The sequence below is a fragment of the Aspergillus ochraceoroseus genome (assembly GCF_002846915.1).
Source record: "Aspergillus ochraceoroseus IBT 24754 chromosome Unknown P175scaffold_2, whole genome shotgun sequence".
Taxonomy (NCBI): domain Eukaryota; kingdom Fungi; phylum Ascomycota; class Eurotiomycetes; order Eurotiales; family Aspergillaceae; genus Aspergillus; species Aspergillus ochraceoroseus.
Window position 1 is genome coordinate 2,051,196 of NW_024468477.1, and position 27,493 is coordinate 2,078,688.

Genomic DNA, 27,493 nt, shown 5'->3' on the forward strand with positions numbered 1-27,493 from the left:
AAAACCTTATCATTCATTCATTCCTCTTAGGTCTCTGCTTCTGCGCAGCCTCACAAAGCTCCCTCTTCTCCTCCCCCTTGATCTGCGTCTTCTCCACCTTCACCTTCCCAACCTCAAAATACTTCTTATGGTTCCGGAAGAAATTCTCCCAGTGCGCCACCTGCTTCAGCACCTTCGCCTTGGCCAATCGCAGATCCTGCTCGCGACGGATCTTTTTCTGCCCGCTGGTGAGAGCCCGGTACTCGTCGGGGTCATCCAGCGGGACGAACATCTCCTCCACGCCCGTCAGATCATCCGTCAGGTCTTCCTGGAAACACCCCGTGACGAAGGCTCGCGTGGCGTCGCGCCCCGTGAAGAAATGGTATCCGCCGCCTGGGCCGTAGGTGTGCGGGTTCGCGGAGACGTCAAAGATGGTTCCGTTGATGGCCAGGTAAATCGGTAAGCTGGGATCAGTGCCGTCGTGTAAGGCGAGTTGGTCTGGGGTGAGGATTACGGGGCCTTGCTGTTTTCGTATGTAAGGAGTCAGTGAGCTTCCTTTTTTTTTTTTTTTTTTTCAAGTAAAGGAAAAGAAGAAAAAAAAAAGACTGGGTTTGGTTGGGTCTTTGGATAGGATAGGATAGGATAGGATAGGGTGTATGCGTACAATGTATCGTATGACTTCAGGCCACTTTGTGAACCAAGGTCGGTACCCCCATAGCAACGATTCCGATGATGTGGTGTAGTATGATAGACCGCAGGATACGATCACCACCGTCACCAGGACACGGATGATGTCTGGGATGCTGATTCCGGTTCCGCGTCCGGGTTCTTCGTTGTCACGGCGAGAGGAGAAGGACCTTTGCTTTGGTGTGGTGGTTTTCGCGGAGACGATGGGTCTTTGGCGGAGGTCTGACATTTCTTCTCTTCCTGGTCTGTTCCTGTTCCTTTCAGGGCTCAATATGGCATTTGTGGCTGGTGGAGAAGGGAGGAAATGATCATTCATCTGCGAGTTGAGTCGAGTTAAGAAGACAGATGAGACAAGGAAGAGAAATGGTTATTTATTATGCTCGCCCCTCCGAGAAATGGATGATTCCCGATCCGCCCCCGTTCTAAATCTGCATGTAAGACAAGACAAGACCTTCAGCTCTCATGCAGGGTCGGGGATCGATGTTGAAAATCTCTCTACATGCGATCTTTATGACCTTGTCTACTAGTATCTTACCTGCAGAACAGAACAGGATGCGATAGGATATTTCCCGGGAGGGGAAAAGAAAGGAAGGAAAGCTTTTGCCGACCAGTTTATTGCCTCTTGATACGGAAATGGATACTTAATTGGTGTGTTTCTTTGGTTCCTGGACTAATTATACTATAGCTCGAAATGACGATATAACACTATCGGTATATGCTGGAATTTCAACAGTCTTCAATCAGCAAAGGCTTATACTACGTTCATATGTCCAATGGAAGCGGGAAAAGGGGGGGAAATACTAGACTCTCCATAATGCATCCATGATCCATACAGAGTACACGCAGACCCGACGAGACAACCATCATCATCGATTTTACAGGGTTTGGAATGGTATTGCAATAGTCGTGGCAATCCTACCAGAGTACTCCGTACTCGGCAGTGCATCAAGAAATTGGATTCCTACTTGCCCTGACAATACATTTAGTCGTGCTATTTTAAGTTCCTCACCAACTCCATACTCTCAAAGAAAGAACCTGTCCCTAACACGCTCCGATGCATAAGTGAAATCTACCAGAAGCTTCACCCAATCATCTCATGCCCAAAAAGGCCAGATGGAGTCCCAAGCAGAGATCTTATTCGCCCATGATTTCTGAAGCACAAAACACCCTTAAGAGAGAAGTACAAAAAAAAAAAAAAAAAACCAGAGAAGCCCCCCAGCCTAGGGTGATAACTCAGTTACTGGGCCGTCGGTCTTTCCTCCTGCACCTCCTCGACGTGATCCTGGTGGGGTTCAGCCTCCTGGTCCTGCTCCCAGCTGCGCGAAAACACGTCGTTCAGAGCTTCCTGGAAGGTACGGCAGTTCATATCGATCAGACCCTTCTTTTCCTTGGCTTCGGGGTTACGAATCACCGACACAAGACAGAGATACCTGTGAAGTTAGTGGGGTATCCCCTAGTCTTGATACAAAGGGATGGGTTCAGGGCATACTTGTTCATTTCCATTAGATGAATCATGGTCTCGTCATGCAGCACAACATGGCTCTCGGCCTCCTGATTCTGATCTCCCTTGTGCTTTCTGTCTGGGTGATCCCACGAGTACAGCTCCGAAATGTCCACAATCACGTCGATGTAGTCCGAACACATTTCGTAGCATGACATGTCCACTGGACGAGTATCCGAGGCAATATAGATCTTGCTCAGGACATCAAACAGGTACGTCTTCTCGAAACCGCAGTTGTTGGCAAGGGTGTTGATCAAGTTTTCCAGGGTCGACAGGTTCGGAATAAGCTTCTGGATGACCTTGCTAAAGGCTTCGAAAACCGAGTAGTCGTAGATCGAAGTGAGGTAGTAATGGACCGGGGCATTCTCATAGCCAGCGTCGCTAAGTTCATCCGAAATAAGCTGGACAATGTCCTGAAAGGTATCGGTGCGAAATTCTTCCGAGAGCCCATCGACCTTGTGAATGAAAACCTCGATGTTGATGTTGGGATAATACTGCTGAACCGTCAAGATGGTGCGGTTGAGGCGCGCCACGGCGTCCAGATAGTCATCCTGCGCATCAATAACCCAAACTAGAGCACCCAGGCTGCCAAATATGTCCTCGAGATCAAAGGAAGGTTCAAGATACTCCAGTTGGCCAGGAAAGTCCCAGACCTGGAAATCCATGAACGAGCTATCATTCGTGAGGTTAGAAGAAGACCAGGAAAAGTGACACCGCGGAAAACTCACTGGATAGAATCCTTCTGAATACGAGTAGTCGATTCCAAGAACAGGGTTTCATTGGGAGGCATTTTATGGAAGACAACACTCGCGATGGAGGATTTTCCGCTCCTACCCAGAGTTAATCGTGTGTCTATTCAAAGCTAAGCTTGCGACTAGGGAATCCTACCGGCGAAGGCCCATCAGGAGGAGGCGAGGTTTGAGGTCGTGAGGTTTGGTGGAAGCTTGGCCTGTTTTGGCCTGTCCCGGCTGTCCGGAGACCTGATTCGCGACCTGGAGAGATTCCTCAAGTTTTAGCTCAGCACTTGTTTTGACGACCGGTGGTACTCCTTGTAACATCAGGGGATTGGAGAAGACATGTCTTTCGGGTCCTGGTGGAATCCACCGGTAGCCACCGTGAGGAGCAGGCATTGAGAAGGAAGGCCGGTAATGCCAACTGCAGATGATGACAGGATGAAATCAATCCGGCCAGGCAGCCCCAGATCTCACTGCCAAAAGCAATACTACGCCAAGGAAGAAATGGAGGGGGGGGTGGTGCATATCGACATCATCATCAAGGTTAGACTGCCTCCCCCAGGGTAGGAACCGGAGCCGATAAGAATAGCTCCTGACAGTCCAGCTTGAGATAATGATGGCAGCAGCCCTGATTGAAACCTCGGAAAGATAGGAAGCCAAAAGGGAAGCGGCATTATTCAAGGTAACAATCGCACGGGTACCAACCCGTTGAACATTAGGAAAGGCAGAGGATGATAGGGAAATAACATGCAAGTCTCCTTACCTCCATGGTTTCGCAGGCCGGTCCAAACACCCACAGGCTTCTTGACGAAAGACGGTCTGTTTGCCAAATGCCAGTTAATGCCAAGTTGCTGAAGAAGAAAGGATAAAATCTTACCACCACGAAGGAATTTTCAAGATTTGAATGAACCCCAGATGGTCTGGATGGATGAAGAGGAGGAAGAAGAAGAAGAAGAGGAGGAGGAAAAAGAAGAAAAAGAAGAGGAGGAGGAGGAGGAGGAAGTGGTTAAATACTGAGTAGGCAACGACGCCGAGAAATGATAGACATCAAAGGGTAGATGCAAAGCAGCATTCAATTTCACAATTATCATATAACCCCCAGTCCAGGAATTAATTCAGACAAAGCCAATGTCTATTTATAGGAGGTGACCCTGTTATACAGCAGTTGATGATGGGAGCTTGTTTGCAGCACAGGAGCAAAACAAGAACTGAACTGTAGCTTAGAATCTGCAACCCATCTTGGACTCATATATATTTAGCTGAGAGGAGGTGTCAAGAGAAGGAAAATAGATCCCCAGCAGATACCGTACACATCCAACCGGGGGGGAGAGTTATACAAGCCTAGGAGGCAAGTTGGGGGAGGGGCGGGAGGTGATTTGCCGGATGTCTCTCTCTCTCTCTCTCTCTCTCTCTCTCGCAGGGCAGATGAACGAATACGGATGAGGTTTCGAACAGAAACAAAGGGTCTTCTTTCGTGTTCTGTATAGAGATGTATATAAGCGATGATACGCTGGTCTTCCAAGCAAACCGGGTTGAATCGCAACGCAACGAGAGAGGAAGAAGAAACGTCTGGAGTGCGTTTTGGCGATAAGCTCGGGTCCTCAGGGCTTGGCGTTGTCGGTTGTTTGAACGCTATCATGTGCCTGATTTAACAAGATAGATATAATTGAATACATAGTAGATCTAGGCGTAGATGAAATAGTCTTTCACTTTGGATACTTTATTCGATTTACTGGATTCCATTGGATTATTGGATTCCTGTATATGAGGAAGATCAATCCCTTTGTAGTCCGCACGATAGGAAAACTACATAATATGGAGTTGGATATACTGTACACAAGAAATAGAAGTGGATATACATATCAATAGAATATCAATATCCTATAAATATCATATAAATATCCTATAAATATCCATAAATATCCATCCAGAATTAATCCACTCTTGGTTTCGAGGAAAATAGTTCAATTTGAATCCTCAGGCTTCTAATTGAGGCAGGTGACCCTGGGCAGTCACCTGATTGGCCCGGCCCAGCGTCTGGCGTCATCACCGCTATTCAACTCCTACAAACAACGGTGAAAGAGTCATCTATTCCTTTTTCTCCTTTGTTGTCCTCTCTGTGTTGATGTGTTGATTATCTGCATTTGAATGATTCATTACCCATGACGACTCTCACCCCCCGTGAATCCTACTCCCAGGAGGAGATCCATCAACTCTACCCAAAAGAGTTACAGCTTCAATTGGTCCAAGTGGTATGTTGTACTTCCTCCCTCTATGAAATTCCGGATAACCTCCCCCCCCCCCCCCCCCCCTTTCCCTTGGACTAATTCATTGTTTCTAGTTCCTCCGACATGGTACGCCTGACGGACTTTTTGACCATTAAATCAACCCACTGCTGATAACCTCAGGTGAACGTACTCCGGTATCGTCGCGCTTTGAGAATGTATGCACCCCAAACAAATACAGAGCGTTATCTCCCAACTAATCCTTGCTAGGCTGGATTGATTCCATGTAAATTCCAAATATCCCCTCCGAGTTCAACCTCAATTTTCCCATACTGACGTATCCTCCTTCCTACCCAAGATTGGCCGTACTGCAATGTTGCCCGTCGCATGGTCCAGATGGCCGCAGGCGATGAGAACATCTCGACCTGGAATGGCTTTCAATGGCGCAGGAAAATGGAGGCGTTCGGTGAAAGGGATGAGTCGGTGGTTGCTGTAGGCGCAGGTGGTGATATTGAAGGCATCTGGCAAGTTGCACCCAATCCTCTCTGTTGGGGAGGGGAAAGCTAGCTAACGGCCACCAGTCAACACGGAGAATTGACCGACAAAGGACGTGAAACAACATACCAACTCGGACAACGCTTACGACGATTGTATGTGGACCAACTCGGATTCATGCCCAAAATTAAATCCGATACCGAGGATATGTACCTTCGGGCGACAACCATCCCACGAGCTTTGGAGTCTCTGCAGCAAGCGTTCTGGGGCATGTACCCTCCAAGTGCCCGTACGCAAGACTTCCCGCCTCCTGTGATTGTCGCCCGTTCTGTATCGGAGGAGACTCTTTTCCCCAATGAGGGCAATTGCCGTAGGTTCAGGCAACTGGCTAGGCTATTTGCTGACCGAGCAGCAAAGAAATGTACGTTACCACTTAGTTCCAGGAGCTCAAGCTCCTCTGCTTACAGTCCCCTCTTTTCACAGGGAACAACTCCGAGAAAATGGACTACATCAACAGTGTTTATTCCAAGTGGATGCCTGAAAACTCCCCCCGGGTCGGCGTCGATTCCCACCCTCGTTTATCTGGTATAAACGATACGGTCAATGCAACTGCCGCTCACGGGCCTGCGACGAAACTCCCCGCTGAATTCTACAACGACAAGGCAAGGAAGTATATGGAAGAAATTGCCGTTGACGAGTGGTTCGCCGGCTACAACGAGAGCAATGAGTACCGTAAACTCGGTATCGGAGCCCTTATGGGTGATATCGTTGACCGCATGGTCAGCACCGCTGTCGACGGCGGCTGGCGTAGCGAAAACTCCCCTTCCGGATCCTCGCGAGAAAATGGCAAAGCCATCAAATTCGCCATGAGCGGATGCCACGACACCACCCTCGCTGCCATCCTAAATAGCGTCGGTGCCTCCGACGGAAAATGGCCCCCCTTCACCTCCTCCGTCGCGATTGAGCTCTTCTCCCGCGCAGAGCCTAGCCTTGACCGCGCCAACGTTGGTGTCGTTCTCGAAGAATTCTCAACCCCTGCAATTAAAAAGGGCGGTCTTTTCTCCTTTTTCTCCGGCTCCGGCTCGAGCGCTAGCTCCGCGTCGTCGACCCCATCACTCTCCCCTTCCACTACGGCTCGTGCACCGCTCTCCACCCTCGGGGAATCCGCCCAACAAGCGCTCCAAAAACACTACGTTCGTATCCGCTACAATGACGTCCCCGTCCGTATCCCCGGCTGTGCTGCTTCACCGCGTAAACATCTCCACGGGGACGAGACATTCTGCACCCTGGACGCATTCAAGGAGATCGTCGATAAGTTCACGCCGAAGAACTGGCGGGACGAGTGCATGCTGAATCTAGGAGAGGGGCTATATGGCAAGGGAGAGGCGGAAAAAGCGGCATCTGGGTTTTAAGTCATTTGCGGGGAGGGGGGGTCTGCTCTGCTTCTTTGCTTCTTAAAAGATGTTGATTGACTGATTCATTCACCTTATTTCCTCGAAAATAGATCGTCCTTACACAAAGTATTTACGCATTTCATACATACATATATATATATATATATATCCCTATACTTGTTCATTAAAAGTACCATTGATATCGTTATATTTAGTGTATACATTATTCTACACGATATCTCTAGTGAGGAGTTCAGTGTAGATAGATTTCTATACTAGTAATATTTATATACATACATACATACATACATATCCACACAGTATAAGCAGAATGGTATAAATAACATCTAGAGCAGAGAAAAGATCAAAGGAAAGCACAAGTGTACTGTAAGTATTACTTCGCATCGCATCCCTATTTTTTTTTTTTATCGCGAAGGTGTACGGGTACGAGTACGAGAAGGGGAACGCGAACGCGAAGGCGAAGACCCACGAATACGAGATCCAGGCACATGGCTGTCCTTTCTCCGGGTCTTCCATTGCTCGCTCTGATTCTCCTTCTCTGCACCCTGACGCGTATCCTCGGTCTCACTCTCGTAGTCGCTTGTACTCCAACCACTCTCGCTCTCACTGGCACTCCATACAGAGAGATGCTTTGGTGGTTGTGGCGGCGTCATACCTTGGGTATCAAAGGACAGTTCGGGCTCGGGCTCGGGCTCCTGTTCCCTCTCGCCAGCCTGTTTCCGCCGCTTGATAACAGCGCCTTGTTTGTACGCCTTGATCCGCACTTTGGATTTCGTAGTTTCGTTTTCCTCGCGTTGCGTCTTGAGGAGCTGCCATTCTTGCTCGGCTTGGCGCTCGATCATCTTCAAGAGGTTCTCGATAGCCGGGGAATACGCTTCGAGGGCGTACATGTCTCGAATGCGGACGCGCATGTAGTCGAAGGCTGCGACGATGGGGACATCTTCGGGGGCTGGTGGAGGGCTGGTGGGGGGAGGAGTGGATGTCACAAGGGGCTGGTTGTCGTCTTCGTTGTCTAATTCGTCGACGGGGATGTCTGTCATGCGTACATCTTCTTCGTTGTCTTTCTTGTTCTTGGGGTGGGGGGACGTTGGAGCTGTAGAGCTTTGGGGCCGGACACTGGAACTGGAAATGGGACGGGCTTGGTCGGGTTTCGCTGCTGTGGCGGCGGGGTGCTCGCGATACTGAACTTTCTGGTACCGTTGGCTGAAGTGGGTGAGAAGGATAGCACGGGCATGCATTTTATGGCCGATTGCGATGGCTTCAGAGGCGGTGGAGTGGCGCTTGGCGATCGCGGACCCGATCATGTCGTCTTGGAAAGTGGATTCGTGGATTAATACCGTGGAGCCCCTGCCAATGAGGGCGAAGTTGTCGGAGGGCCGGCAGTCGCCGGAGAACGAGGCCTTGAAGCCATCGGAGTAAACGAGGGAGACGGCTAGTGCGCCGCGGCAGTGGGAGACTCGTGTTGTGAGGAGGTCTGAGAGGCCCGTTGCCCTACGGAGGAGAGGGGTGAGGGGTGAGGTCTCGTCCGTGAAGGAGAGCTCAGTGGTGACAGGCTTGCCGGTGGGGAGATCACGGCCTGGATAAGATCCGTCCGGGCGGCAGTGGCGGTAGTGGAATGTGGTATGGATCGTTCCGTGTTGGGCAACGGGGGTCGCAGATAGAGGGACCATCTTGCCGAAGCCAAAGTCCTCAACTCCGGCGTATTCCTCGAGCCATTCGATCATCATCTGCTCGGAGACAAGGAACAGGCGCTTCTCTTTCAAGATGGTAGCCATGTCCATTTCTGGCGAGTCGGACTGGCCGTGCCCGCCGGGGTAGTTCTCCTCGTACCAGGCTTTAATGACGGAGACAGTGCCAAGGTGGTGATCTGCGTGAAGGTGACTGATCCAGATCATACGTAGGTTTCGAAGCACTTCCCGGAGTTGTTCAGGGTTGTACATGCGCTTGAGCTGGCCAAGGGTGTTCTCGCCACAGTCCAGGAGGTAGTAGCCCTGTTTAGGAACCCGGATCAACGTACTGGAGACGTTACGGTATTTAGATGGTGTGGAGGACCCCGTGCCAAGCGTGATGATTTCTGCATCGGCACCGGGGAGATCTTTCAGGAACCTCTGCAATCCAGCCTTTGCCTTCTTCAAGCGGGTAGTGATAACTTGAGCCCGCTTCTGAGCGGTAACGGGCATTTGTTTCAGGATTTTCGCGGTGTTCAGTCGAGGCACAACGACGGAACTGTCCAGCTTGAAGAGAGGTTCCATCTCAACGATCAATCCCGGCTCTGCTGGCGTCAAAAGAGCCTTTGAGCTTGTGGTAGGTACCAACGAAGTGCTTTCCGCGGAATAACTTGTCTGGGGAAGGGTTGCATTATCGTGGACTGGAACTGGGAAATTGTCAGGTCTCAACCTTGCCATCCGGATTACCATCCCAGAAACACTCTTCATGGCCAAGTAGTTCGGGCAATAATCTGTACTCGACACGATGTGTTTAGACTTTGACATCTTCTGTACAAACTCGAGAAGACGAGGATGTTCCCCAACCCCCGGACCCAAAATCCAGATGAAAGCCGCCAGGTTGGTTGTGATCGAAGGGGACTTCCACTCTGGTCGGTTAACGAAATTTTCCACATATTCTGGGGTGGGCAAATCGACGATTACCATCCCCTGTCCGAGACGGGGAGGTCCCAAGACCATCTCCGGTGTTATCACATTGCCATCGACGGTGACAGTCCCACCCTTGGTGAGGGCACCAAAATCGGGACCAGGTTTAACACCAAGAGCGAGGGCTCTGGGAGCATAAAACCTTCCTCTAATATCATGGTTCTTGATGATATAGCAAAGAGACTCCTCGTTCTTTGTCGCTGTAGGGATCTTTTCGATGGCGGCGCCAGGCCACGGCTTGCGCACCAATACGGTTATATCTGGAAGGGGCTCATTACTTCCTGGAGCTGGTCCCGTGTACTTTTCCAGGTCTTTGGTCTGCGGATTGCGCACAAACATGACAGCAGGCATCTTGACTTGAGAAAGACGGGTCTCTACCAACGCATCCAGGCTCCATGATGAATTAAACATATCAGCGACAACGGACTCCCTCATGAGCTGATCGCTGAGATGCAGGCTAGAATCGGAGGTATCCGCAGTCTCTCGGAATTCATCGAGGCTTCGTTTTCTTGGGCTCTTGGGCCGGGGCGGTGGCGCAGATGAAGGAGAGATTGGCATAGCCCATACCTTGATATTTTGATCCGACCACGTAGGCTTTTGAAATGGGTCATCTTCGTTGGTGTGGAGTTTCTTCGACAGTGTTTCCGTGTCATATTCCCTTGTATATACGGGTGTACCCTTTCTAAAGACGAATCGCCGAGCGGTAGCTAAGGTATGCGCCAGGTTCCTCCCACCATGGATGGTCAACTCATGCTGCGAGTCGGACAGTTTTTCTGGAGCGGGAGTTTCCTCTACGACTGGCGAATGATCTCCTGCTTTGCCCTTTTTCACGCTGTACTTGAGGCGATTCGCTTCTTTCTCCCGGGCAGCCTGCTCCGCGGCGGAGGCAGAACTGGACAGCCCGTCAGCTTGGGTCAAGATCATACCAATCAAGCCTCCTGTATTGCTCCATTCTAGACGGCCCGAGAGGAAAATGTCTGAGACACTAGCGACCTTAGTCCCACCTTCTGTGCATGCTCGCTGCGTACCTTCAGATATCTGTCCGAACAGGTATCGTTTATCCGGAAAATGAAGGAGGAGGGTAGTGCCAGGTGTGTCAGCCGTAGGCGTCGTGAGGAGCTGGTAGTTGAACTTCATCGGTGTAACTCCCGTCGGTGGCGGTAGATGGTGATCTTTTCTAGGGCGATATATGTTGTCCTTGAAGAAGATATAAAATTTGCCGCGATTGTTGGAGAGTCTAGGCGCCCGGATGATATGTGAGCTCGGGATAAATCGATTCTGGAACGCAATCGTTGTCCGTTCGTCAGTATTGCGCGGAGATCGAATGTGCAAAGGGCCTTTATAATAGATGTCCTTCTTTTCCTGGGTTGACTGCGAAGTGGAAAAGCTGGCACGGGAAGGTGGGAGGGAGACGAGTCCGCGAAAGGCTCGATCGAACAGCCTTTCGGAGAGCTGAAGGGAAGCCAATTTGGCTAAAACGAAGCTAATTTAAATAAGGATGAGACCTAGTGGACATGCACATATGAGTCACGCGAAATGAGTGTTCGAGAAGGCTGTGCTGGCGGATGGTGTTGGAGTTGGAAGTTACCACCACGTCCACAGAAAAGCGTCTCAGAGAATGGCTCGTGCAATACAATAGGCAATCAAGTGCGTGCGACATAGAGTGCGACAAAAGAGCGGCCGGCCATGAAAATCAAGACAGTCGTAGGTCGCTTTGTGGGAGAGTTGAGGATGGCAAAATACTCCCTAGGGACGGAGTAGAGAAGAAAGAAGCTTGTCGCGGGTCAACTTTTTTTTTTTGCCCGAAGCGGAGAGTTTCAACGCTAAACGCCCAGGATAGAGAGAGTGAGTATTCAACAACATTTGGATACAAAATATCAAGACAAACTTCCGCAGTTACAAAAGATCCTGGACCATTACACAGTTCTAATCTTTATTCAAGATTTCCATTGGTTTGTTATAGTATTCCTAATCTAAATTCTCAAGACCCAGCTCAAATGCTACCCCCGATATCCCAGATAAAATTCCACAAAGCCAGCCCAAAACCCAAAGGACAATCCCAGAACACCCTGTTTGATAATAAAAAAAAAAAATAAGAGAGCCAAGAGGAAGAAAAAAACACAAGGTAATAGAGCAAGATCAAACTCGCGGTATATAGTCACAGGATCATGAACAAAGGAAATGGATTGGTCTACACGACGGACTTGTGCTCAGGGACCTTGAAGCACACAAGAATAAAAAACTGAAAAGACTTTACAATTTTGAAACAGCGCAAATCATGACGAAATGGGGAATCACTGAAGATGGGAGGTCATCAAAGAAACGCGTTGGAAGGCAGCTTCCATGCTGTCGCAGAGGTAAGCAAGCCGATTAGCAGCGGTCTTGGAGTCATTCTCGACTACGAGGGCGAGGGAAGGAGCCTTGTCGGATTGAATACCCTCAAAAGAAGGAGCAGATTCTTGAGCTGGGGTGGTGCGCGGCTGGTCGACAAACAAGGCAAAAGCAGGGTCAGATTCATCAATTTCAACATCCGGATTCTCAACACCAGTCACAGCGGTCTGCTGCTGGGGCTGTTCGACAATCGACAAACGCTCCAGAACAGGGGCGTCGTCCTTACTGCTGGAGATCTCGGGGATATACGTCTCAACGAAGCTGGAAGATTTGCCGCTCAGGATCTCAGCGTCAACAATGGCAGGCTCTGGAACCTCCAAGACTGCGAAGACGGGAGCGTTGCCAAAGTTCATGTCAATTCCCGAGTTCCAGCCACCATTGTTCATGTTCATCGCAGAAACATCCATCGCCTGGTTGGGGACCATCATCATCCCAACTTGAGAGCCTTGCGACATGGAAAATTCTTGTTGGCCGTGACTGATGGCTGGGTCTTTGGGCATGTTACCCTGCGGCATTGGGGCCTGTGACAGGGCAGGTTGTTGCGGCTGGGGCTGTGGTTGCGACTGTTGTGGTTGGTGTGGCTGCGCCTGACTCGGGACAGGAACGCTGTTGACATTCATCTCATCAAGGAATTGCGAAAAGTGAGGAGAGGACAAAAGCATACGAGCCAAGTCTGTGAGACGGGCATTTTCCTCGTAAAGAGTGCGGTTCTGGACGCGAAGTTCGTGAGCTTCATTTGTTCTTGCGGCAACTTCACTTTCCAGTTGGCCAATATATTCTATATGCTAAATTAGTATCCACGTATCCACGTTACCGGGACCATGGAATGGCATACCCTTTCTTCTGGATCGGAAAGCACGAGCGGAGACTTTGTTACGGAGTTGGCGACGCTCCTTGCTGCTTAGCTTCTTTCCCTCCTCGCTGGCAAGTAGCCTTTCATCCTCGTCCATATCTTGTTCGTCTTTCTTAGCCTTGGTCATTTGAGGAATAGATGATGGGGAGGGTGAAGCAGAGGGCGAAGTGACAGCGGTTTGCTTCACTTGCTGCAGAAGGAGAGAAATACGCTCCTCAACCAGAGGGTTTGTGAGGTGAGGATGCTGAGCCCGAGGAGCTTCGGGGTGTTGCATCTCCTGACGGGGGTGCTGGAATTGTTGTTGTTGCTGCTGTTGTTGGCGAAGCAATTCATGCTGTCTTTGTTGTTGAGCTGCTTTGGCCATTGCGGCTTGTTGCTGGTGCATACCTGGATACATGCGGCCAACTTGAGTCGAAGGGCCAACAGAAACAAGCTCATGACCTCCCAAGGCATTGGGGTCCACAAACTGGGTCTTGTTGGGGGATGGAGAGAAGTAGTAGCCCGGGACGGCACCCATACTGTTGTCGGACTCCAGGTCCATCTCAGAAGGATTACGAGGAGGGGCGGAGTTGAAATCCATAGGCCCATCGTCCCGCTTCACTTGGCCCTGGAACATCTCTCCGTTCATCGGAAACCCGGGACTTGCAGTGTTGTACATAGGAGTCATATGGTTGTATGTCATTGCTTGGGCCAGAGCACCTGGGGGTAGACCAGTCTGTTGCTTATGTTCATCGTACTGATGGCTAGGCGCTTGGAACGCGATCGGCGATTGGCCCGAGGAAGCGAAGCTGGCGCTGCGTGCCTCGCTCGCAGCGAACTCTGAGCTAGGAAGGGACGGTTGTGTTGTCAGGCCGATCTTCGATCGTGCTGGTTCCGAGGAGGTATAACTGAGTTGGTCGAGGTTGAGAAAGGAATCGATATCCTGGTCGTACGACGCTGGAGCAACAACCGGGTGTTCCGCCAGGGTCGCCATGACTGTGAGGGAGGATGTGAAAAGGGCTAGTAGTGGAGTAATCTATCGGCACTAGATATCAGATTCTATGAGAGTGACAATACGCCAGCCCGTTTATTCCTCGTAAAATCGACAGGTAGGATTCAGGTTGTTGTTGTTGTTGTTGTTGTTGTCATTGAATGAGGTGGTGGCCAAGGCAAGCGACCGACTGCGACCAGGAGGGTGTAAGACAGGGGCGAGGACAACCGTTTAAAAATCGGAAGACGAGGAAATAGGAAGCGAAAGAAAAGAAAACAGCAAGGAAAAGAAGAGAAGAGGTTCGAGTGACGATGATGACGAGGAGGTGGAAAGAAAGAATGATATAAGGAAGTTGAAGATAGACGGAGTTCTGCCAGGGGAAGAAAACACGGCGGTAACGGATCTGACGGTAATTTACAGCCGCTAGTCAGAAATTCTAATAAGAATAGAATCGGCTTGCGCGTCCTCTGCTGAGTCATCCAGTCCTCCCTGGTTATTGGCTGTATATCTTTCAACCCCTCCGATGTCTTTCTCCTTCTTCAGGATAACAGAATGATCAATGAATGCTAAAATCATCACCATTTGGGCTATAACCATGCTTGATTTACAGACACCTTTGGCAAAATCCACGAGTAATCAACTAGGTAGCAGAATACGGGTCAAGTTCCCCCTTAGCTGGTTGCTCCAATGCCTCATGCATTACTCTAATTGCTAACCACACTACAAATTAATTGCTGTCTGTTTCATAAATATGAACATACCACAATTCCAATGTAATCTAACTTACCCACGTTCGGGATTGGATACGACTCGGCTAATCTCCTTAGCCATTGTTAGTGTTCTCCCGAAAGTGTTCTGGAAGGTCGATGAGTTTTGACCTCTTTTTTCCCTTTCTTTATATTCCTTAACTCGTTACCAAAATCTTCAGGGCAAGTGGAATCGGTGGAGTGCGCCACCACCGGACGCAAAGCTTGGCCCTCCATCCGAACACACACGCTTGGAAGAACTTAACGTCGGCAAATACGGAGTACAGTCAGTCTCGATCTCACCCTGGCCAACGAGAATGGTGTGAAGGGACTCCGGCGATTCGCCGTGGAAGCGAGAAAATGGTAACCCGCCAACCTCAGCCATTGAGGCCCCCACGAGAACACACACTTATGCCCAGAAGGAGTTTGACTGGGGAGTTCTCTAACTTGGACAGAATACAGATAGACTAGGAGATGGCCTCCTTACTACGTTGGGAATCGCATCCGACTTGGCGCTTGGAGTCGTCCAACAATCGGATCTCTTATACATAGTCCACAGACACAACCTTCCGACGCCGTGTAGACTGTAGAGTACTCCGTAACTACAAGGAGAGCACACGTTGAATCATGCAATGAACCCTCGGACCATACATACCTAGTTAAGCGGGCCTAGAACCGCCCAACTCAATCTTGTTTCTTAGGGAACACATGGAACCAAAAAGGGGCACGAAGACGAAGAAGAAAAACTCTTTTCGGATAGGATCACTGCACAGCCTGGGGTACGTAGGCCCTAGGTAGGGCTACTGGGGCCTTACCGAGCAAGATTACTCCATAGATCGTCAGGACAACACTGACAACGGTTTGGACTTTAGAGTCTAGACACTGCTTTCATTTTACTCCGTATGAACTTAGGGTCTGTCTGCGTTCTCGCCTTTCAGTTGCTTAGTTCTACTCTCTTTCTCCGGCCGAGGTTGTGCCATTGTGTTATTTTATTTATTTATTTTTATCCATAGGGGTATTCTGAATCAGCCACATGCAACCTACTAGGCAGCTTCTTTTGCCGTCAATTGATTCGATGATGAGGTGATGTGATATGATATCTAAGATCATATCATATTAGTACGTATGTAAGTAAGTATATGTGTTTGCGTGCTTCTTTGAAGAATCCCGAATAGCTGTATTTCAGTTCGGAGACCATTTAGAGTAAGATAGACGAGTACGGAGTATTAGGAGACAGACATCTACTAGCCTCTAGTATCTCGTAAATATAGCCCTTTCAGGTATTTTTACATAACCTAGTGGCAGTAGTAGGATGATCATAGTTAGTCCATCCCTATACGGCAAACACTGCTAGTACGGACTCCGGAGATAGATTCCTATACAAACACGAGTATTTATAATTTTATATACTTCAACATGCCGAAGATTCCCCACGCATTGCCTTATCTCGTCTTAGACCAATGATTTACTCCAACTAGACATACTAGTAATAACTATCCCTTTACAGACTCACGGAGCATACGTAGTTTCACAAAAAGGAAGAAGAATCTCCCCATTAACTACTATTATCATCATGATGCAGATGATCATCTAGATGATCCCACCTAGGTTTCATTCATTTCTAAATCCTAAAAGGAAAGTGAATTCAATCAAGACGTCTGCCTCGTGACGAACTTCCGTATGTACGTACCTCTCCAGGAATGATGGCACAGCCCCAATTTGAGAGTATAAAAATAAACATACATAACCTCATGGTAAAGCTTATAACTCACACTACTACTACTACTATAGGATTAAGAAAGAGGATACCTAGGGAAGGATAATAATAAAAAAAAACAAAAGCCAAAGTAGTATTATAATTAATTACGATTCCAGATCAATATCAATTCCACATACCAAACAAGACCAACCTCAAATCCCAAGCACAATTTATGACCTTCGAAACCCCCAGTAATCGACTTAACTATAGTTAACTATAACTAGAACCAACCTAGTAGGTAGATAGATAGCTAGTAAATAGTTACTCATCAGGAGCAGTCTTGTCGTCAGGATGAGCCAAAGTCTCCGCAGTAAACGAGTATCTCGATCCACGATTCCAGCCGCCGCCGCCACCACCTGATCCAGCGCTTGACATGCCGGTGGTGCCAGAGCCGGTGCCGGTGCGGGTGCTGGTGCTAGTGCTGGTGCTCTGCTGCCACTCCGATGTCGTAGAGGTAGTAGGTTCCTGCATGGCTGGCGGAGCGGAGTCCTATAGTATTCACTTGGGTCAGACAACGCATACAGAAAAGAGAGAGAGAGAGAGAGAGGGAGAGAGAAATAAACTAACCTGAATACCCAGATCCGGATTCATCGTGGTGAATGCTGTAGAGCGGTCCCTCTGGCCACGGCTCTGGGCCGCTTTGCTGCGGGTATACTTGGCGTTGTCGCTGAAGGGTTGGGTGAAATCGCTAGGGTGGTCTTTGGAGGACATGGTGTGTGTTTTTTTTCTTTTCTTTCTTTATCTGGTAGAGAGGATGTAAGAGTGGGATCACTACTATCAAGATGATGAAGGTGGTAACTATAGTTGACTGGTCGATTCTGGATATATATATGGATATCTATGTGATAGTCGAATGAACAGTCAAAGTGGGCTTCGCTTGCTTATAACCCCAGGAGCTAACAGATGAGGTCATGATTTAATTGACATCAGACAGACGAACAAAGTGAGTCTGCCGGTTGGTTGGTTGGCCACGTTGGTGAAAGTCTCCAGGTTTACTAGTAGTAGTACTACGTACTGGTTGGGCATGTTCGTGATTACCCCAGTCTGGAGAAGTCTATCGGAGCGGAGGGGCTGTTCTTATGATGCATTTTACTTCCATCCGAGGTTTGTTTTTAAGCACGTTTACCCGAGATACGAAGAATTATGACTTGTCAGAGAGTATGGCGTGGTTTGTTTGGGAATTGACTTTTATGTTGAAGTCATTGTTGCGGGGTTTCCAATCGGATGACGGATCAGTGTGCTTGTGGTTGTGTTGGTGGCGAAGGATAATGATTGGAAAGAAAATTAATAACTTGGGTATATCGCATTATCCCAGTCTATATGAATGTTTGTTAGTTGGTATATAGAACGTTTCTATAAGTCGTGATCATGTCGTCAATACTGCTGGTACCTAAGGATGAGTTCACTAGAAAAGAGGTAAAGTAGCGGTATTGACATAGTCAACGTTATCCTCGACCGACTCGATGCGATCGTGGCAGGTCCCGAAGATGCGGTCCCAGAGACGGGTCTGCTTTCCGTAGTTGTGGCTCGTCCTCCAGCCCTTGCGGTGGTGGAGGTCATGGTCTTCAATGACAATGTCGGCATCGAACATACGCAGCAGCCAGCTCAGGGGGGATGGGGCACCTGCATGGAGACGAAGGCCACTGTGTCCTAGAACCTCAACAAAGGCGACATACACATGGCAGACCCACCACTCGTAGAAGCCCATGGGGAGGCCAAAGCACTTCATGGTCATGTAGGCCATGAACGGAACTCCGACCATATCGAAGAATTCTTGCTCGTGGTCGGCATACGCAGAAAGCAGCGGGTTGGGGTGTTTGGTGAGATGGTGCGTGCGGTGGAACCTCCAGAGGAAGCTCACGTCGTGCATCGAACGGTGGTACCAGTAGAACCAAAAGTCGAGGACAATGCTGTAGAGGCCAATCTCAAGAGGAAGCCATGTCCAGCTCAGGTCTGAGGGAAGCAGGTTGGAGTTGTAGGAAAGATAGACCGATATGGCCAGGCGCGAGCCAGTCGTCATGTAGAGCGATCGGACAGCCTTGCCTACGCCTACGTCCGGAATGCCGTCGCGTTCGTGCTTGTCGCCATCCAAAAAGCCGTACTGGTGTCCCAGCTTTCGGAGAACATGCACCTCGTAGATCACGATCGCGTTGAAGCAAAAGAAATACCAGTTAAACACGACGAACGGCCTGAGAGCGTTACCAGTATAGGCGGAGTAGACCTGATGAAGGAGGAGCGGGATCGCAGAATAAAAGAGCACAAATCGATGCATCGACCAGTGAGGCAAATATGGCACCTTCTCATCTTTTAAGTGCACTGGCACCTCCTGGTCAAGATGGGTAGGGTAAACATCCAGGTAGTCGATGAGCTGGTGGTAGAATGTCCATTCCGCCTGATTGCCAGCACGCCAGGTGGACTTCATAGAGTCCTTTGGATTCGGATTGGTATCCATGGCTGTGAGGAATATTGCACAGCTGCCTGGTCTGGGATACATCCACAGATGGGTATGGAGGGGAATTTTTATACGGCCATGATAGAAAGACTGCGGCTCGCAAGCACGCGACTGACTGGAGTGCACACATGCAACGAGATTCCAGCTTATCCCTGGTCAGATCGTCTGTCTGAAAAAAGATAGCAATGCGAGAGCATCCAGAGAGGGAGCAGCAAACTATTGGCAATACAATACGGCCAATGCCAGTTAGTGGGGATGTAAGTGATTTCCCGCATGAAGGAAGGGATGCCTCGGAATCCAGAATAGATAGCCTCGACAAAGGAATCCATGGAACCGCATAGGCAAAGAAACAAGAGGAAAGGAATTCAGATCGTACTAGCCATCGGTTTTAGATTTCCACAGCTGGGGATGGGGTTGAAACAGATATAATGCTGGAGATACTAGAACCAACTATCTGTAGGAACTATTTTAACCCTGATCTCTGTCAACATGGTTCAACATCCAAAGAACGAGGTAAGATGACTGTAGAGCTGCTTATGATTTGTTTCTCTTCAATGCAAGTGACTCATACCTAATAATCATAGTTAATAATATACCGATAATAAAGTATATATGAATATGAATCATAAACGAGCCATTGATTCCGGAGGCCGCTCAAGGGCGCTATTCCCCTTTCGGACCCCGACTCGAGTGACTGAAAAAATGATTCCAATAATCTGGTCTTCTGTGGCTTCACTGACGCCATGTTGTACTTGGAGAATTGTTGAAGATGGTGGCGCTATTGGCTCATCCCGGGTTGTGCAGAGAGAGAGAGAGAAAGCTGGTCGTACCGGCAGATGCTCGATCCACACAGGATTAGAGGTCAAAAAGGAGAGAATTACCTAGAGAAGCTTCATATTTAGACGGGGTTGAGCCCTTCCCCAGTTCTATCCTCAGGTCCCTGAGCTGAGTTCCCCATACGATATATAGCGTTTGTGATATCGTTGGATGCAGGAGAGAACTTGCTGTTCATTCTTCTATTGAACCAACCATGACACCATCGATCATTGCAACCTGCAAACAGACTCGCTTTCATCTTCTCAATGACAAGCCATCACAGGAGGTGAGATATACCTATCTTCAATTGGCACCAGGCTAAGTTTCTTGAAGATTGATGTCGAGGGACTTACCATTGCGGTCACCTCTCCACCTGATCTCACAGAGGAGGCCCCCAAAGCAAAGGCAAAGGGCAAATCAAAGTCCAGGGCTGAGGCAAAGGAACTTATCTCCGATGCGCATTTACGCCTGAAGGCAGGTGTACATTACGGCTTAATAGGTCGCAATGGGACGGGAAAGTCAAGTAAGCTGTTTTCGTCGTCCAGCTGGACTTTCAAACAAGGAAAGAGGATCAAAGAGAAGAAAAGCCAACTGATGTATTATAGCTCTTCTCCGGGCCATGGCTGATAAACTGGTGCCTGGAATTCCACATCCAACGCGGATAGCGATACTACAGCAGACAGACTCCGAAACCCTGGAAGGCCAGGTGTTTGACGATGAGGTCATGAATAAGAACAACCGAAACAACACCGTTTTGGAATATGTCATGGGTAGTGACAATCATAGGAATGATGTTATTCGAAAAATGAATTGTGAGATCGTGATCTTCTGTCACTGAGCTGACTGTCATTAATACAATCCCGCAGTCTTGTCAAAGAGTTTTGAGACCGAAGACCCATTGCAGCCTGTTAGAGGAATTCGAAAGATCCGTCATGACGAGGTTGAGAAGCAACTCTTTCTGGCACAAAAGAATGCAAGCCTAAAAAGTGGTGCTAGAGGTCTTCAAGCCCGCAAGGAGCTGAAATCTGTTGAGTCAAAGCTTCAAACTTCAAAGGAGCTGTCAGTGATTCTATCTAATCCGCATGATAAATAATAACTAAAAAAAAATGAAGTTTGGGGCAGCCAAAGGAAGATATTGATGTTGAAACAATCAAATCGGAGACGCAGGCTGCTATGGAAACACTGCAAGATCTACAATCTCAGTTTGAAGCAGTAAGTAATTTTTCTCTATCTTGGCCGTTAGAGATTGCTGACCAAGCGTAGATGAAAGTCGTCGATGTAGAACAGCAAGCTCGTCAAATACTTATCGGGTTGGGATTCCAGGAGAAAGCACTCAGCAAATCATTTCTAACCATGTCCGGTGGTTGGCGCATGCGGTGCATGCTAGCAAGTGTCCTGATTCAAGCTCCGGATATCATGATCTTAGACGAACCCACAAACTTCCTTGATTTACTAGGAGTCGTCTGGCTCGAAAACTACTTGAAGCAGTTGCGTGATTCTTCCCCGACAACCATGGTCTTAGTCTCCCACGACAGAGACTTTGTGAATGCCGTCTGCGAAGAAATCGTGATCCTCCGCGACCAAAAGCTCACCTATTTCAAAGGAAATCTGTCTGTATATGAGAAGGACTTTGAAGAGCAGAAACTATACTGGGGACGTATGAAGGAAGCACAGGAGCGCCAGATAGCCCACATGGAAGCAACCGTGCGCGAGAATATCAAAGTCGGAAAGAAAACGAACGACGATAACAAGCTTCGCCTGGCCAAGTCGCGGCAAAAGAAGCTCGACGACAGGATGGGCATCCAGGTCAGTGCGAATGGGGGACGGTTCAAACTCAATCGAGATCTTGTTGGATTTCATCTGAATGCACGTGCAGAAATCGAGGTTCCGCAAGATGAAAAGGGTGCTTCGATCGCTTTGCCCGATGCTTCTGAGCTACGTTTTCCGGGACCACTGATATCCCTAGAAGGGGTGACATTCAAATACCAGACGGGGACAGCCCCAGTGCTGAAGGATATTGATCTTGTCATACACATGGGCGATCGCATTGGGATTATGGGTCTGAATGGATGCGGTAAATCAACCCTGACTCGTCTTGTGGCTGGGGTCACCATGCCGAGTCAAGGAAAAGTTTCTTCCCATTCGCGGCTAAAGATGGGATACTATGCCCAGCACTCGATTGAAGAGCTCCAAGAACTCGGTCGGAGTGACCCAACTTTGGCAGCATTGGGTGTGATTGCGAAGGATGTTGGGGGGTCGCTTAATGAAGGAGAACAACGCGGATTGTTGTCGTCTCTAGGCCTTCAAGGCAGGATAGTTTCTGACGTACCGATTCACCGGCTTTCTGGTGGTCAGCTTGTGAGTCCTGCTAGACAACTTGATTGAAGAGATGGGGCTTGCTAACTTTCGCTTGTTAGGTTCGACTGGCCCTGGCACGAGTCATCTGGAACGCACCGCACCTGCTAGTCCTAGATGAAATCACAACCCACCTCGATTTCCACACCGTGACAGCCCTCGCATCTGCCCTATCCACTTTTAATGGAGCCATTTTGTTAGTCTCTCACGATCGTTTCATGGTGCGGTCCGTGATAGAGGGGAAACGAGATCCAGAGCACAAGCTCGACGAGGATTTTGAAGGCGTTGACGAAGAATCGGACGAGTCGAAGAACCGACGGCGTGTTGTGTATGTGATGAGAGCGGGAAGCCTTAAAGTACAGGAACAGGGAGTGGAGCAGTTCGAGAAGAGTCTGGTGAAGAAAGTGCAGAAAATGTTTCCTCCGATATAAATACCTTGGTGAATCCAAGTTCAATGCTGGCTGAATTATTCCAACTTCCTTGGGTTAAATGCTCCGGAGAGAGGACAGTTTTGAACAGTGGATAGCAGATGAATACTCTGTATATAGCTTTATTGCGTATACCAGAGTAAGTCTTTATAGCAGCATATTGTTGTTCTGGTTAGAAAGTCTTGCCAATTTCCGACGATCTATTAGGACCAGCGTGCTAAAACTGTATGCTGTATAGTAGAATTTAGAGCCTGGAATACTCCGTACTCAGACTATTAATAGATTTTCTTTGTTCCAGGTTCTGGCCATCAATACACTATCTTTGACTATCTGTAACCCCTCTGCTCTGAAATTTATTTCTGACCATTAAGGCTCAGTGATAGTAAGCTCCTTGGTCAAGCGGATGTGGTGTCTGATCCGGCCAGAGTTTGAGAAGTCCGGCTTTTGCCTCCGCAACCTGCGATGCATTGCCAACAACTTGAAGTTGATAGAAAAGATTGATCATATCAGTAATCCACCATCTGCACCCAACTCCATTTGCGTCGAACTCGTATTTATGACGCCCATTTTGAGTAACTTCCCCAATAGCCTGCCCAACTGATAGCCCGGGGGCAACATCGAGAACAAACGCGGTCTGAGCATCAGGAGAAGTTTCGTGAGGCAATTCGGAGATGATGATATTGGCCTTGGAGCCTCCCTGAAGGACGGAGCTCGGGACAGTGTAGCTTGGCGTGCAATCAACGCAAACCGAGCTTATAGGGGATGTTGAAAGGTAGATGCACCAGTGATCTGTACCCGCTGCCTGTTGATGCGGAACGATGAGCATTCGCTTCACTGGCATGGCCAATATTTGAGTCTGGCGACTGGCAGGCACAAAGTGGATAGCGAGGGAGGACAGGTGGTTTGTGAAGCGCGTAAAAGTTGAGGAAATAGTCGCCCAAGATTCGTTGCTCGTCAGGCTGGCGGTTAGCCAGGTCCTTGGGTACTAGATAATCAAAGGATGTTGGATCAGCTTTTCTAAATAAAAAAGGAGACAGTTTTCATACTCAAACTATTTCATATTAAACAGATCTGGTGCATATCCTCCTGTCTTTGAAAGCGCGGTGTTGTCAACTCAGTTGTTATCATGAGGAAGAGCAACTTGACTCTGTTAAATATGGATTTCTCTGTAGCTTTCAATAGAATATCATCTTCATCATCCCCCGAGGCTTTGACTGATTAGGTCTGACTGTGTTTACTCCGTACTGCAATCTAAAACTGTCAAACAAGTAATGCCATAATTTCTATTAGAGAGGAGCTTTTACCTGACTTACTGATAACATTCTCACTGACTCAGACAACCTTGTGATGGTGCATTGTAGAAACCCCCAGGTTATTTCTATATAAGGAAACAAAAGCACATCGAATGGAGGCAGACACCGGCAGGTAAAGCCGAACAGAATCAAGTCACAAAAAGGAGCAAGGTTTTAGGGAGTTAACTAGTTCTGGGAGAAAAGATACATGCCTTTCTTGCCTGCAATTACTTAGCATCTGATGAATCCTCAGCTACCCTCTTCACCCTCCTTAGCCAAGTCCCCAGATCAAAGGTGCCGTCACTCAGGTCTCTGACATTGCCAACAAATTTAAAAACATGACCAAAGCCATCCACGGGCTCATTCCCGTCCGGATAGTTAATGCGACACGGATCGGCCCGATAATTATCTGTTTCATAGCTGGCGAGCCTCTCCCCATGCTCTTTTGTCTCGACATGATAGACAGTCCCGTGAACAACCTTCCCTGGGGCATCTAGGAGAGCTGGATACTGGCCCCATAGCTTGCATTCGAAGCCTATAATAGTGGCAGGTCGAAGTTGTGGCTCGGTTTCCAAGCCAAGGACATCGCGGAGCATAGCGGAATTAGAGAGGGTGCCGTAGAAGAAATAAGGGCCGGTAGGCGCAGAAAATAGATCTTGATGAGATGGTAGCCTTTCAGGTTGGAAGAAATGGCCAGGAGGAGCAGACCTCAGCTTCTTGACAAACGGGGAGACTTTCGATCTGGGATCTTCGGGCAGAGGAGGAGGAGGAGGAGGAGGAGGGGCAGAGCCAGCAGCTCCCCCATCTCCTTGGTTGTCAGACATTTCTTCGGTTGACGACCAACAGAGTGTCTACATGGTGGAGGTGAGAACCAGCTGAAGGATGAAAATTTGATAGAAGCTTCAGTCTTCCAACTCGGTGTTTGTGTTTCTATTGTTTGCCCAATCCGCCGACTTGCTCGATTCGGTACCATACTTCGAGTTATTACGATCATCTTTCAATGAGAACCGGTCTGACAACAAGTACGGAGTATAAGCAGTTGAAATTTAGTTTGGAAGGAGTTAATCTGATAATAATAAAATAAAATTAAAAATTAAAAACAAAGGGGGCTTGCACTTGAAGCCTTAAAGCTCAGGCTCTAACTCTGACGTAAGCAGTGGATCAGGTGAGAGAAGACGAGCGATAAGAAATGATACGAAACTCGCGCTTTTCAAAGTGCGCCATATGGTGTTTCTCCCTTGATTTGTTTTGGAGTTTTTTTTTTCTTTTGGCTGTACCTCGGGGGATGCAGGAAATATCCTTATTTGGGTCCTCGCTGAGCAGAATTCCTGCTGAGAATGACACAAGCTATGCTTTTCAGGCGGGGAGCATCTCTCGCTAGGGTTCCCCGCACCTGTAGTCACAGAGCAACTTGGCAAAGGGTTACCCTATCGCAGACCCGATGTCTTAACACAGATCTAGATTCCGCAGCAAAGAGCCAGAATACTCTTGATGCTTCTCGTGTTTCGAAATCCCCTTCCCCTCGTTGGGTTGCACTGAAAGCTGCTAAGCCTTTCTCTGCGTTCCTGACCGATACCTTCGATCGCCAGCATGACTACCTCAGAATCAGTGTCACCGAACGATGCAACCTACGATGTCTATACTGTATGCCGGAAGAAGGGGTGCCGGTCTCCCCTCCCGCTCATCTTCTGACGTCTCCCGAAATCACCTATCTATCGTCATTGTTCGTTTCCCAAGGTGTATCGAAGATTCGTCTCACCGGCGGGGAGCCCACGGTTAGAAAAGATATCGTTCCTTTAATGCAATCTATCGGCGAGCTACAACGCGATGGGCTTAAGGAGCTATGCCTTACAACAAACGGAATTTCGCTGCATCGCAAGCTAGACCCGATGGTGGAAGCGGGGTTGACCGGAATAAACCTCAGTCTCGACACTCTGGATCCTTTCCAGTTCCAAATAATGACGAGGAGAAATGGATTTCAGGCCGTCATGCAAAGCATTGATAGAATCTTGGAGATGAATAAAGTCGGCGCAGGCATCAAACTGAAGATCAACTGCGTTGTTATGCGGGGTCTCAACGACCGCGAGATTATTCCGTTCGTTGAGATGGGCCGCGACAACCCCATTGAAGTGCGCTTCATTGAGTACATGCCTTTTGATGGCAATAAATGGAGCCAGGGAAAGATGTTTTCCTACCAGGAGATGCTCGCTATTATCCGAGAAAAATATCCTACGGTGGAAAAAGTGGCAGATCATAAAAATGACACCAGCAAGACTTACCAGGTTCCTGGGTTTCAGGGTCGAATCGGGTTCATCACTAGTATGACCCACAACTTCTGCGGCACTTGCAACCGTCTCCGAATAACTTCCGATGGAAATCTCAAAGTTTGTCTATTTGGAAATGCTGAGGTGTCGCTGCGTGACATCATTCGGAGGGGAACCGGCGGAGAGCCTATCAATGAGGCTATCATGAAAGAGCTCGGTCTTCTTGACGCAGCACGCACTGCTGCTCGCATCCACGATGAGGGTGGTCTTGTTCATGAAAGAGAAAAGGAGCTTCTTGAAGTTATTGGCATGGCAGTGAAACGGAAGAAGGCAAAGCATGCTGGCATGGGACAATTAGAGAATATGAAGAACAGGCCGATGATTCTTATTGGTGGGTAAGAACCTTGCCCCCTTTTTCCCTGACCATATGGCGATGAAAAGTTATGAATTATGAATAATTGTCATGTTTGTATTTTTTTTGTGCGTTATTTGATTTTGGAACGTATGAGATGAGGGTACGCTCACTCCTGTCCAACTTTATCGGTATGAAGCTTAACTGAGAGCATGCTGATAGGCGAGAATAGATAAATCTAGGGAAATCCAAGAAACTCCTAGGTACTTCCCTCGACGGCTGGTAACCCCTTCCAACGGGTATTCATGGACCAAGGTTCCGACGCATATGCTCGACTTCAGGGCACCGATAACGAGCCAAGTTCGATGCTATCGCCCAAATCGTAGTGGCTTGAACTCACAAGCGACGCGCAAGGGCAGTGATGCAAATAAAAGCTCTCTACCAACAGCCTCGGACCCAGACCTTCCCCATCTCACACCCTCGCAGAATGTCCATATGACTCTGATCGATGAGAAGCCCGTGACCAAACGACTTGCAACAGCCACCTGTCTGGTGTCCTTTTCTAATGCGCGTCCATGGGAACTGCTCCGAGAAGGACGGGGTACACGGAAAGGAGATGTCTTCAGCGTGGCACGGATTGCCGGTATAATGGCTGCCAAGAAGACACCAGATATCATTCCACTTTGTCATCCAGGTATCGGACTTACAGGGGTAGAAGTAGATGTCAAGTTGCTTGGCCCAACATCTTCGGACAAGGGAGCAGACTCATCGATGATCCATGGGGGCATGCATGTCACAGCGACTGTGAGTTGCCTTGGACGAACTGGCGTCGAGATGGAGGCAATGACAGCCACCATGGGCGCTGCATTGACTGTGTACGATATGTTGAAAGCGGTTGATAAGGGCATGATCATTGGTGGCGTGAAGCTTATAGAAAAGCAAGGCGGAAAAAGTGGACACTGGATTCGTGAGGAAGCGCTTGGGAACGAAAATTCTTGATGAATTCTGCATGATTCATTTCATGTAGGATTCGTCGAGAATTAAGAAGCGCTCAAAATTCAATATTAGGTAGATGCTACGGAGTAGTCAAATTTATGACTCTGCTCAGGCAAAGTCACGAGGGTTGAC

General features: G+C 48.6%; 12 protein-coding genes across 12 annotated transcripts; 4 read left to right on the forward strand and 8 right to left on the reverse strand.

Moving 5' to 3' along the window:
- Window positions 1–13: 13 nt before the first annotated feature.
- Window positions 14–895, reverse strand: P175DRAFT_0431262 (putative heme/steroid binding domain protein; the record flags this gene model as incomplete). The annotated part of the gene is made up of 2 exons (XM_040893475.1): window positions 14–502; window positions 644–895. The coding sequence occupies 2 exons, from the start codon at window positions 893–895 to the stop codon at window positions 14–16; spliced, it is 741 nt and encodes a 246-aa protein (XP_040754226.1).
- Window positions 896–1,850: 955 nt separating this feature from the next.
- P175DRAFT_0499372 (GTR/RAG family Ras-related GTP-binding protein) lies at window positions 1,851–3,721 on the reverse strand. The gene is made up of 5 exons (XM_040896726.1): window positions 3,665–3,721; window positions 3,056–3,159; window positions 2,896–2,997; window positions 2,156–2,839; window positions 1,851–2,096 (listed from the first exon to the last, which is right to left on the reverse strand). Exons 1-5 carry the CDS (start codon window positions 3,668–3,670, stop codon window positions 1,904–1,906), a joined length of 1,089 nt encoding a protein of 362 aa, XP_040754227.1. The 5' UTR covers window positions 3,671–3,721; the 3' UTR covers window positions 1,851–1,903.
- Window positions 3,722–5,063: 1,342 nt separating this feature from the next.
- On the forward strand, window positions 5,064–7,252 carry P175DRAFT_0514839 (putative acid phosphatase; the record flags this gene model as incomplete). The annotated part of the gene is made up of 6 exons (XM_040898823.1): window positions 5,064–5,157; window positions 5,310–5,344; window positions 5,397–5,412; window positions 5,485–5,650; window positions 5,708–6,042; window positions 6,105–7,252. The coding sequence occupies 6 exons, from the start codon at window positions 5,064–5,066 to the stop codon at window positions 7,031–7,033; spliced, it is 1,575 nt and encodes a 524-aa protein (XP_040754228.1). The 3' UTR covers window positions 7,034–7,252.
- Window positions 7,253–7,293: 41 nt separating this feature from the next.
- Window positions 7,294–10,941, reverse strand: P175DRAFT_0474369 (ribonuclease Z). The gene is made up of 2 exons (XM_040895203.1): window positions 8,160–10,941; window positions 7,294–8,048 (listed from the first exon to the last, which is right to left on the reverse strand). Exons 1-2 carry the CDS (start codon window positions 10,822–10,824, stop codon window positions 7,441–7,443), a joined length of 3,273 nt encoding a protein of 1,090 aa, XP_040754229.1. The 5' UTR covers window positions 10,825–10,941; the 3' UTR covers window positions 7,294–7,440.
- Window positions 10,942–11,038: 97 nt separating this feature from the next.
- Window positions 11,039–11,887, forward strand: P175DRAFT_0147420 (uncharacterized protein). Its single transcript, XM_040892438.1, has one exon. The coding sequence runs from the start codon at window positions 11,253–11,255 to the stop codon at window positions 11,781–11,783; it is 531 nt and encodes a 176-aa protein (XP_040754230.1). The 5' UTR covers window positions 11,039–11,252; the 3' UTR covers window positions 11,784–11,887.
- On the reverse strand, window positions 11,544–14,264 carry P175DRAFT_0499377 (bZIP transcription factor). The gene is made up of 2 exons (XM_040896727.1): window positions 12,914–14,264; window positions 11,544–12,856 (listed from the first exon to the last, which is right to left on the reverse strand). Exons 1-2 carry the CDS (start codon window positions 13,902–13,904, stop codon window positions 11,982–11,984), a joined length of 1,866 nt encoding a protein of 621 aa, XP_040754231.1. The 5' UTR covers window positions 13,905–14,264; the 3' UTR covers window positions 11,544–11,981.
- Window positions 13,998–15,032, reverse strand: P175DRAFT_0529920 (uncharacterized protein; the record flags this gene model as incomplete). Its single annotated transcript, XM_040899737.1, has 4 exons — window positions 13,998–14,091; window positions 14,689–14,756; window positions 14,818–14,897; window positions 14,951–15,032. The coding sequence occupies 4 exons, from the start codon at window positions 15,030–15,032 to the stop codon at window positions 13,998–14,000; spliced, it is 324 nt and encodes a 107-aa protein (XP_040754232.1).
- A 1,507-nt stretch (window positions 15,033–16,539) lies between these two features.
- Window positions 16,540–17,439, reverse strand: P175DRAFT_0521934 (uncharacterized protein). Its single transcript, XM_040899229.1, has 2 exons — window positions 16,974–17,439; window positions 16,540–16,895 (listed from the first exon to the last, which is right to left on the reverse strand). The coding sequence occupies exons 1-2, from the start codon at window positions 17,115–17,117 to the stop codon at window positions 16,668–16,670; spliced, it is 372 nt and encodes a 123-aa protein (XP_040754233.1). The 5' UTR covers window positions 17,118–17,439; the 3' UTR covers window positions 16,540–16,667.
- A 225-nt stretch (window positions 17,440–17,664) lies between these two features.
- Window positions 17,665–18,858, reverse strand: P175DRAFT_0514840 (sterol desaturase family protein; the record flags this gene model as incomplete). The annotated part of the gene is made up of 1 exon (XM_040898824.1): window positions 17,665–18,858. The coding sequence occupies one exon, from the start codon at window positions 18,856–18,858 to the stop codon at window positions 17,812–17,814; it is 1,047 nt and encodes a 348-aa protein (XP_040754234.1). The 3' UTR covers window positions 17,665–17,811.
- Window positions 18,859–19,782: 924 nt separating this feature from the next.
- P175DRAFT_0453837 (ABC-F family ATP-binding cassette domain-containing protein) lies at window positions 19,783–22,654 on the forward strand. The gene is made up of 7 exons (XM_040894555.1): window positions 19,783–19,960; window positions 20,008–20,197; window positions 20,280–20,486; window positions 20,541–20,733; window positions 20,787–20,886; window positions 20,938–22,032; window positions 22,092–22,654. The coding sequence occupies exons 1-7, from the start codon at window positions 19,889–19,891 to the stop codon at window positions 22,458–22,460; spliced, it is 2,226 nt and encodes a 741-aa protein (XP_040754235.1). The 5' UTR covers window positions 19,783–19,888; the 3' UTR covers window positions 22,461–22,654.
- Window positions 22,655–22,775: 121 nt separating this feature from the next.
- Window positions 22,776–24,799, reverse strand: P175DRAFT_0555508 (gamma-glutamylcyclotransferase family protein). The gene is made up of 2 exons (XM_040900638.1): window positions 23,981–24,799; window positions 22,776–23,416 (listed from the first exon to the last, which is right to left on the reverse strand). The coding sequence occupies exons 1-2, from the start codon at window positions 24,571–24,573 to the stop codon at window positions 22,831–22,833; spliced, it is 1,179 nt and encodes a 392-aa protein (XP_040754236.1). The 5' UTR covers window positions 24,574–24,799; the 3' UTR covers window positions 22,776–22,830.
- Window positions 24,800–25,098: 299 nt separating this feature from the next.
- P175DRAFT_0507621 (uncharacterized protein) lies at window positions 25,099–27,364 on the forward strand (the record flags this gene model as incomplete). The annotated part of the gene is made up of 2 exons (XM_040898283.1): window positions 25,099–26,404; window positions 26,598–27,364. The coding sequence occupies 2 exons, from the start codon at window positions 25,099–25,101 to the stop codon at window positions 27,362–27,364; spliced, it is 2,073 nt and encodes a 690-aa protein (XP_040754237.1).
- Window positions 27,365–27,493: the final 129 nt, after the last annotated feature.

Bases quoted from the DNA above. Each gene is read 5' to 3' on its own strand.
- P175DRAFT_0453837 (XM_040894555.1), top strand. From the start codon at position 19,889: ATGACACCATCGATCATTGCAACCTGCAAACAGACTCGCTTTCATCTT. The intron at 20,198-20,279 runs GTAAGCTGTTTT...GATGTATTATAG, and splicing joins CAATGGGACGGGAAAGTCAA to CTCTTCTCCGGGCCATGGCT. The intron at 22,033-22,091 runs GTGAGTCCTGCT...TTCGCTTGTTAG, and splicing joins GGCTTTCTGGTGGTCAGCTT to GTTCGACTGGCCCTGGCACG.
- P175DRAFT_0147420 (XM_040892438.1), top strand. From the start codon at position 11,253: ATGGTGTTGGAGTTGGAAGTTACCACCACGTCCACAGAAAAGCGTCTC.
- P175DRAFT_0521934 (XM_040899229.1), bottom strand. From the start codon at position 17,117: ATGTCCTCCAAAGACCACCCTAGCGATTTCACCCAACCCTTCAGCGAC. The intron at 16,896-16,973 runs GTTAGTTTATTT...TGAATACTATAG, and splicing joins ATCCGGATCTGGGTATTCAG to GACTCCGCTCCGCCAGCCAT.
- P175DRAFT_0499377 (XM_040896727.1), bottom strand. From the start codon at position 13,904: ATGGCGACCCTGGCGGAACACCCGGTTGTTGCTCCAGCGTCGTACGAC. The intron at 12,857-12,913 runs GTATGCCATTCC...TTTAGCATATAG, and splicing joins TTTCCGATCCAGAAGAAAGG to AATATATTGGCCAACTGGAA.
- P175DRAFT_0499372 (XM_040896726.1), bottom strand. The intron at 2,840-2,895 runs GTGAGTTTTCCG...CACGAATGATAG, and splicing joins ATTCAGAAGGATTCTATCCA to CTCGTTCATGGATTTCCAGG. The intron at 2,097-2,155 runs GTATGCCCTGAA...CTAACTTCACAG, and splicing joins CATCTAATGGAAATGAACAA to GTATCTCTGTCTTGTGTCGG.
- P175DRAFT_0474369 (XM_040895203.1), bottom strand. From the start codon at position 10,824: ATGAAGTTCAACTACCAGCTCCTCACGACGCCTACGGCTGACACACCT. The intron at 8,049-8,159 runs GTTCCAGTGTCC...TCGACGAATTAG, and splicing joins CCAAGCCCGTCCCATTTCCA to ACAACGAAGACGACAACCAG.
- P175DRAFT_0555508 (XM_040900638.1), bottom strand. From the start codon at position 24,573: ATGTCTGACAACCAAGGAGATGGGGGAGCTGCTGGCTCTGCCCCTCCT. The intron at 23,417-23,980 runs GTAATTGCAGGC...GCTAACCGCCAG, and splicing joins GAGGATTCATCAGATGCTAA to CCTGACGAGCAACGAATCTT.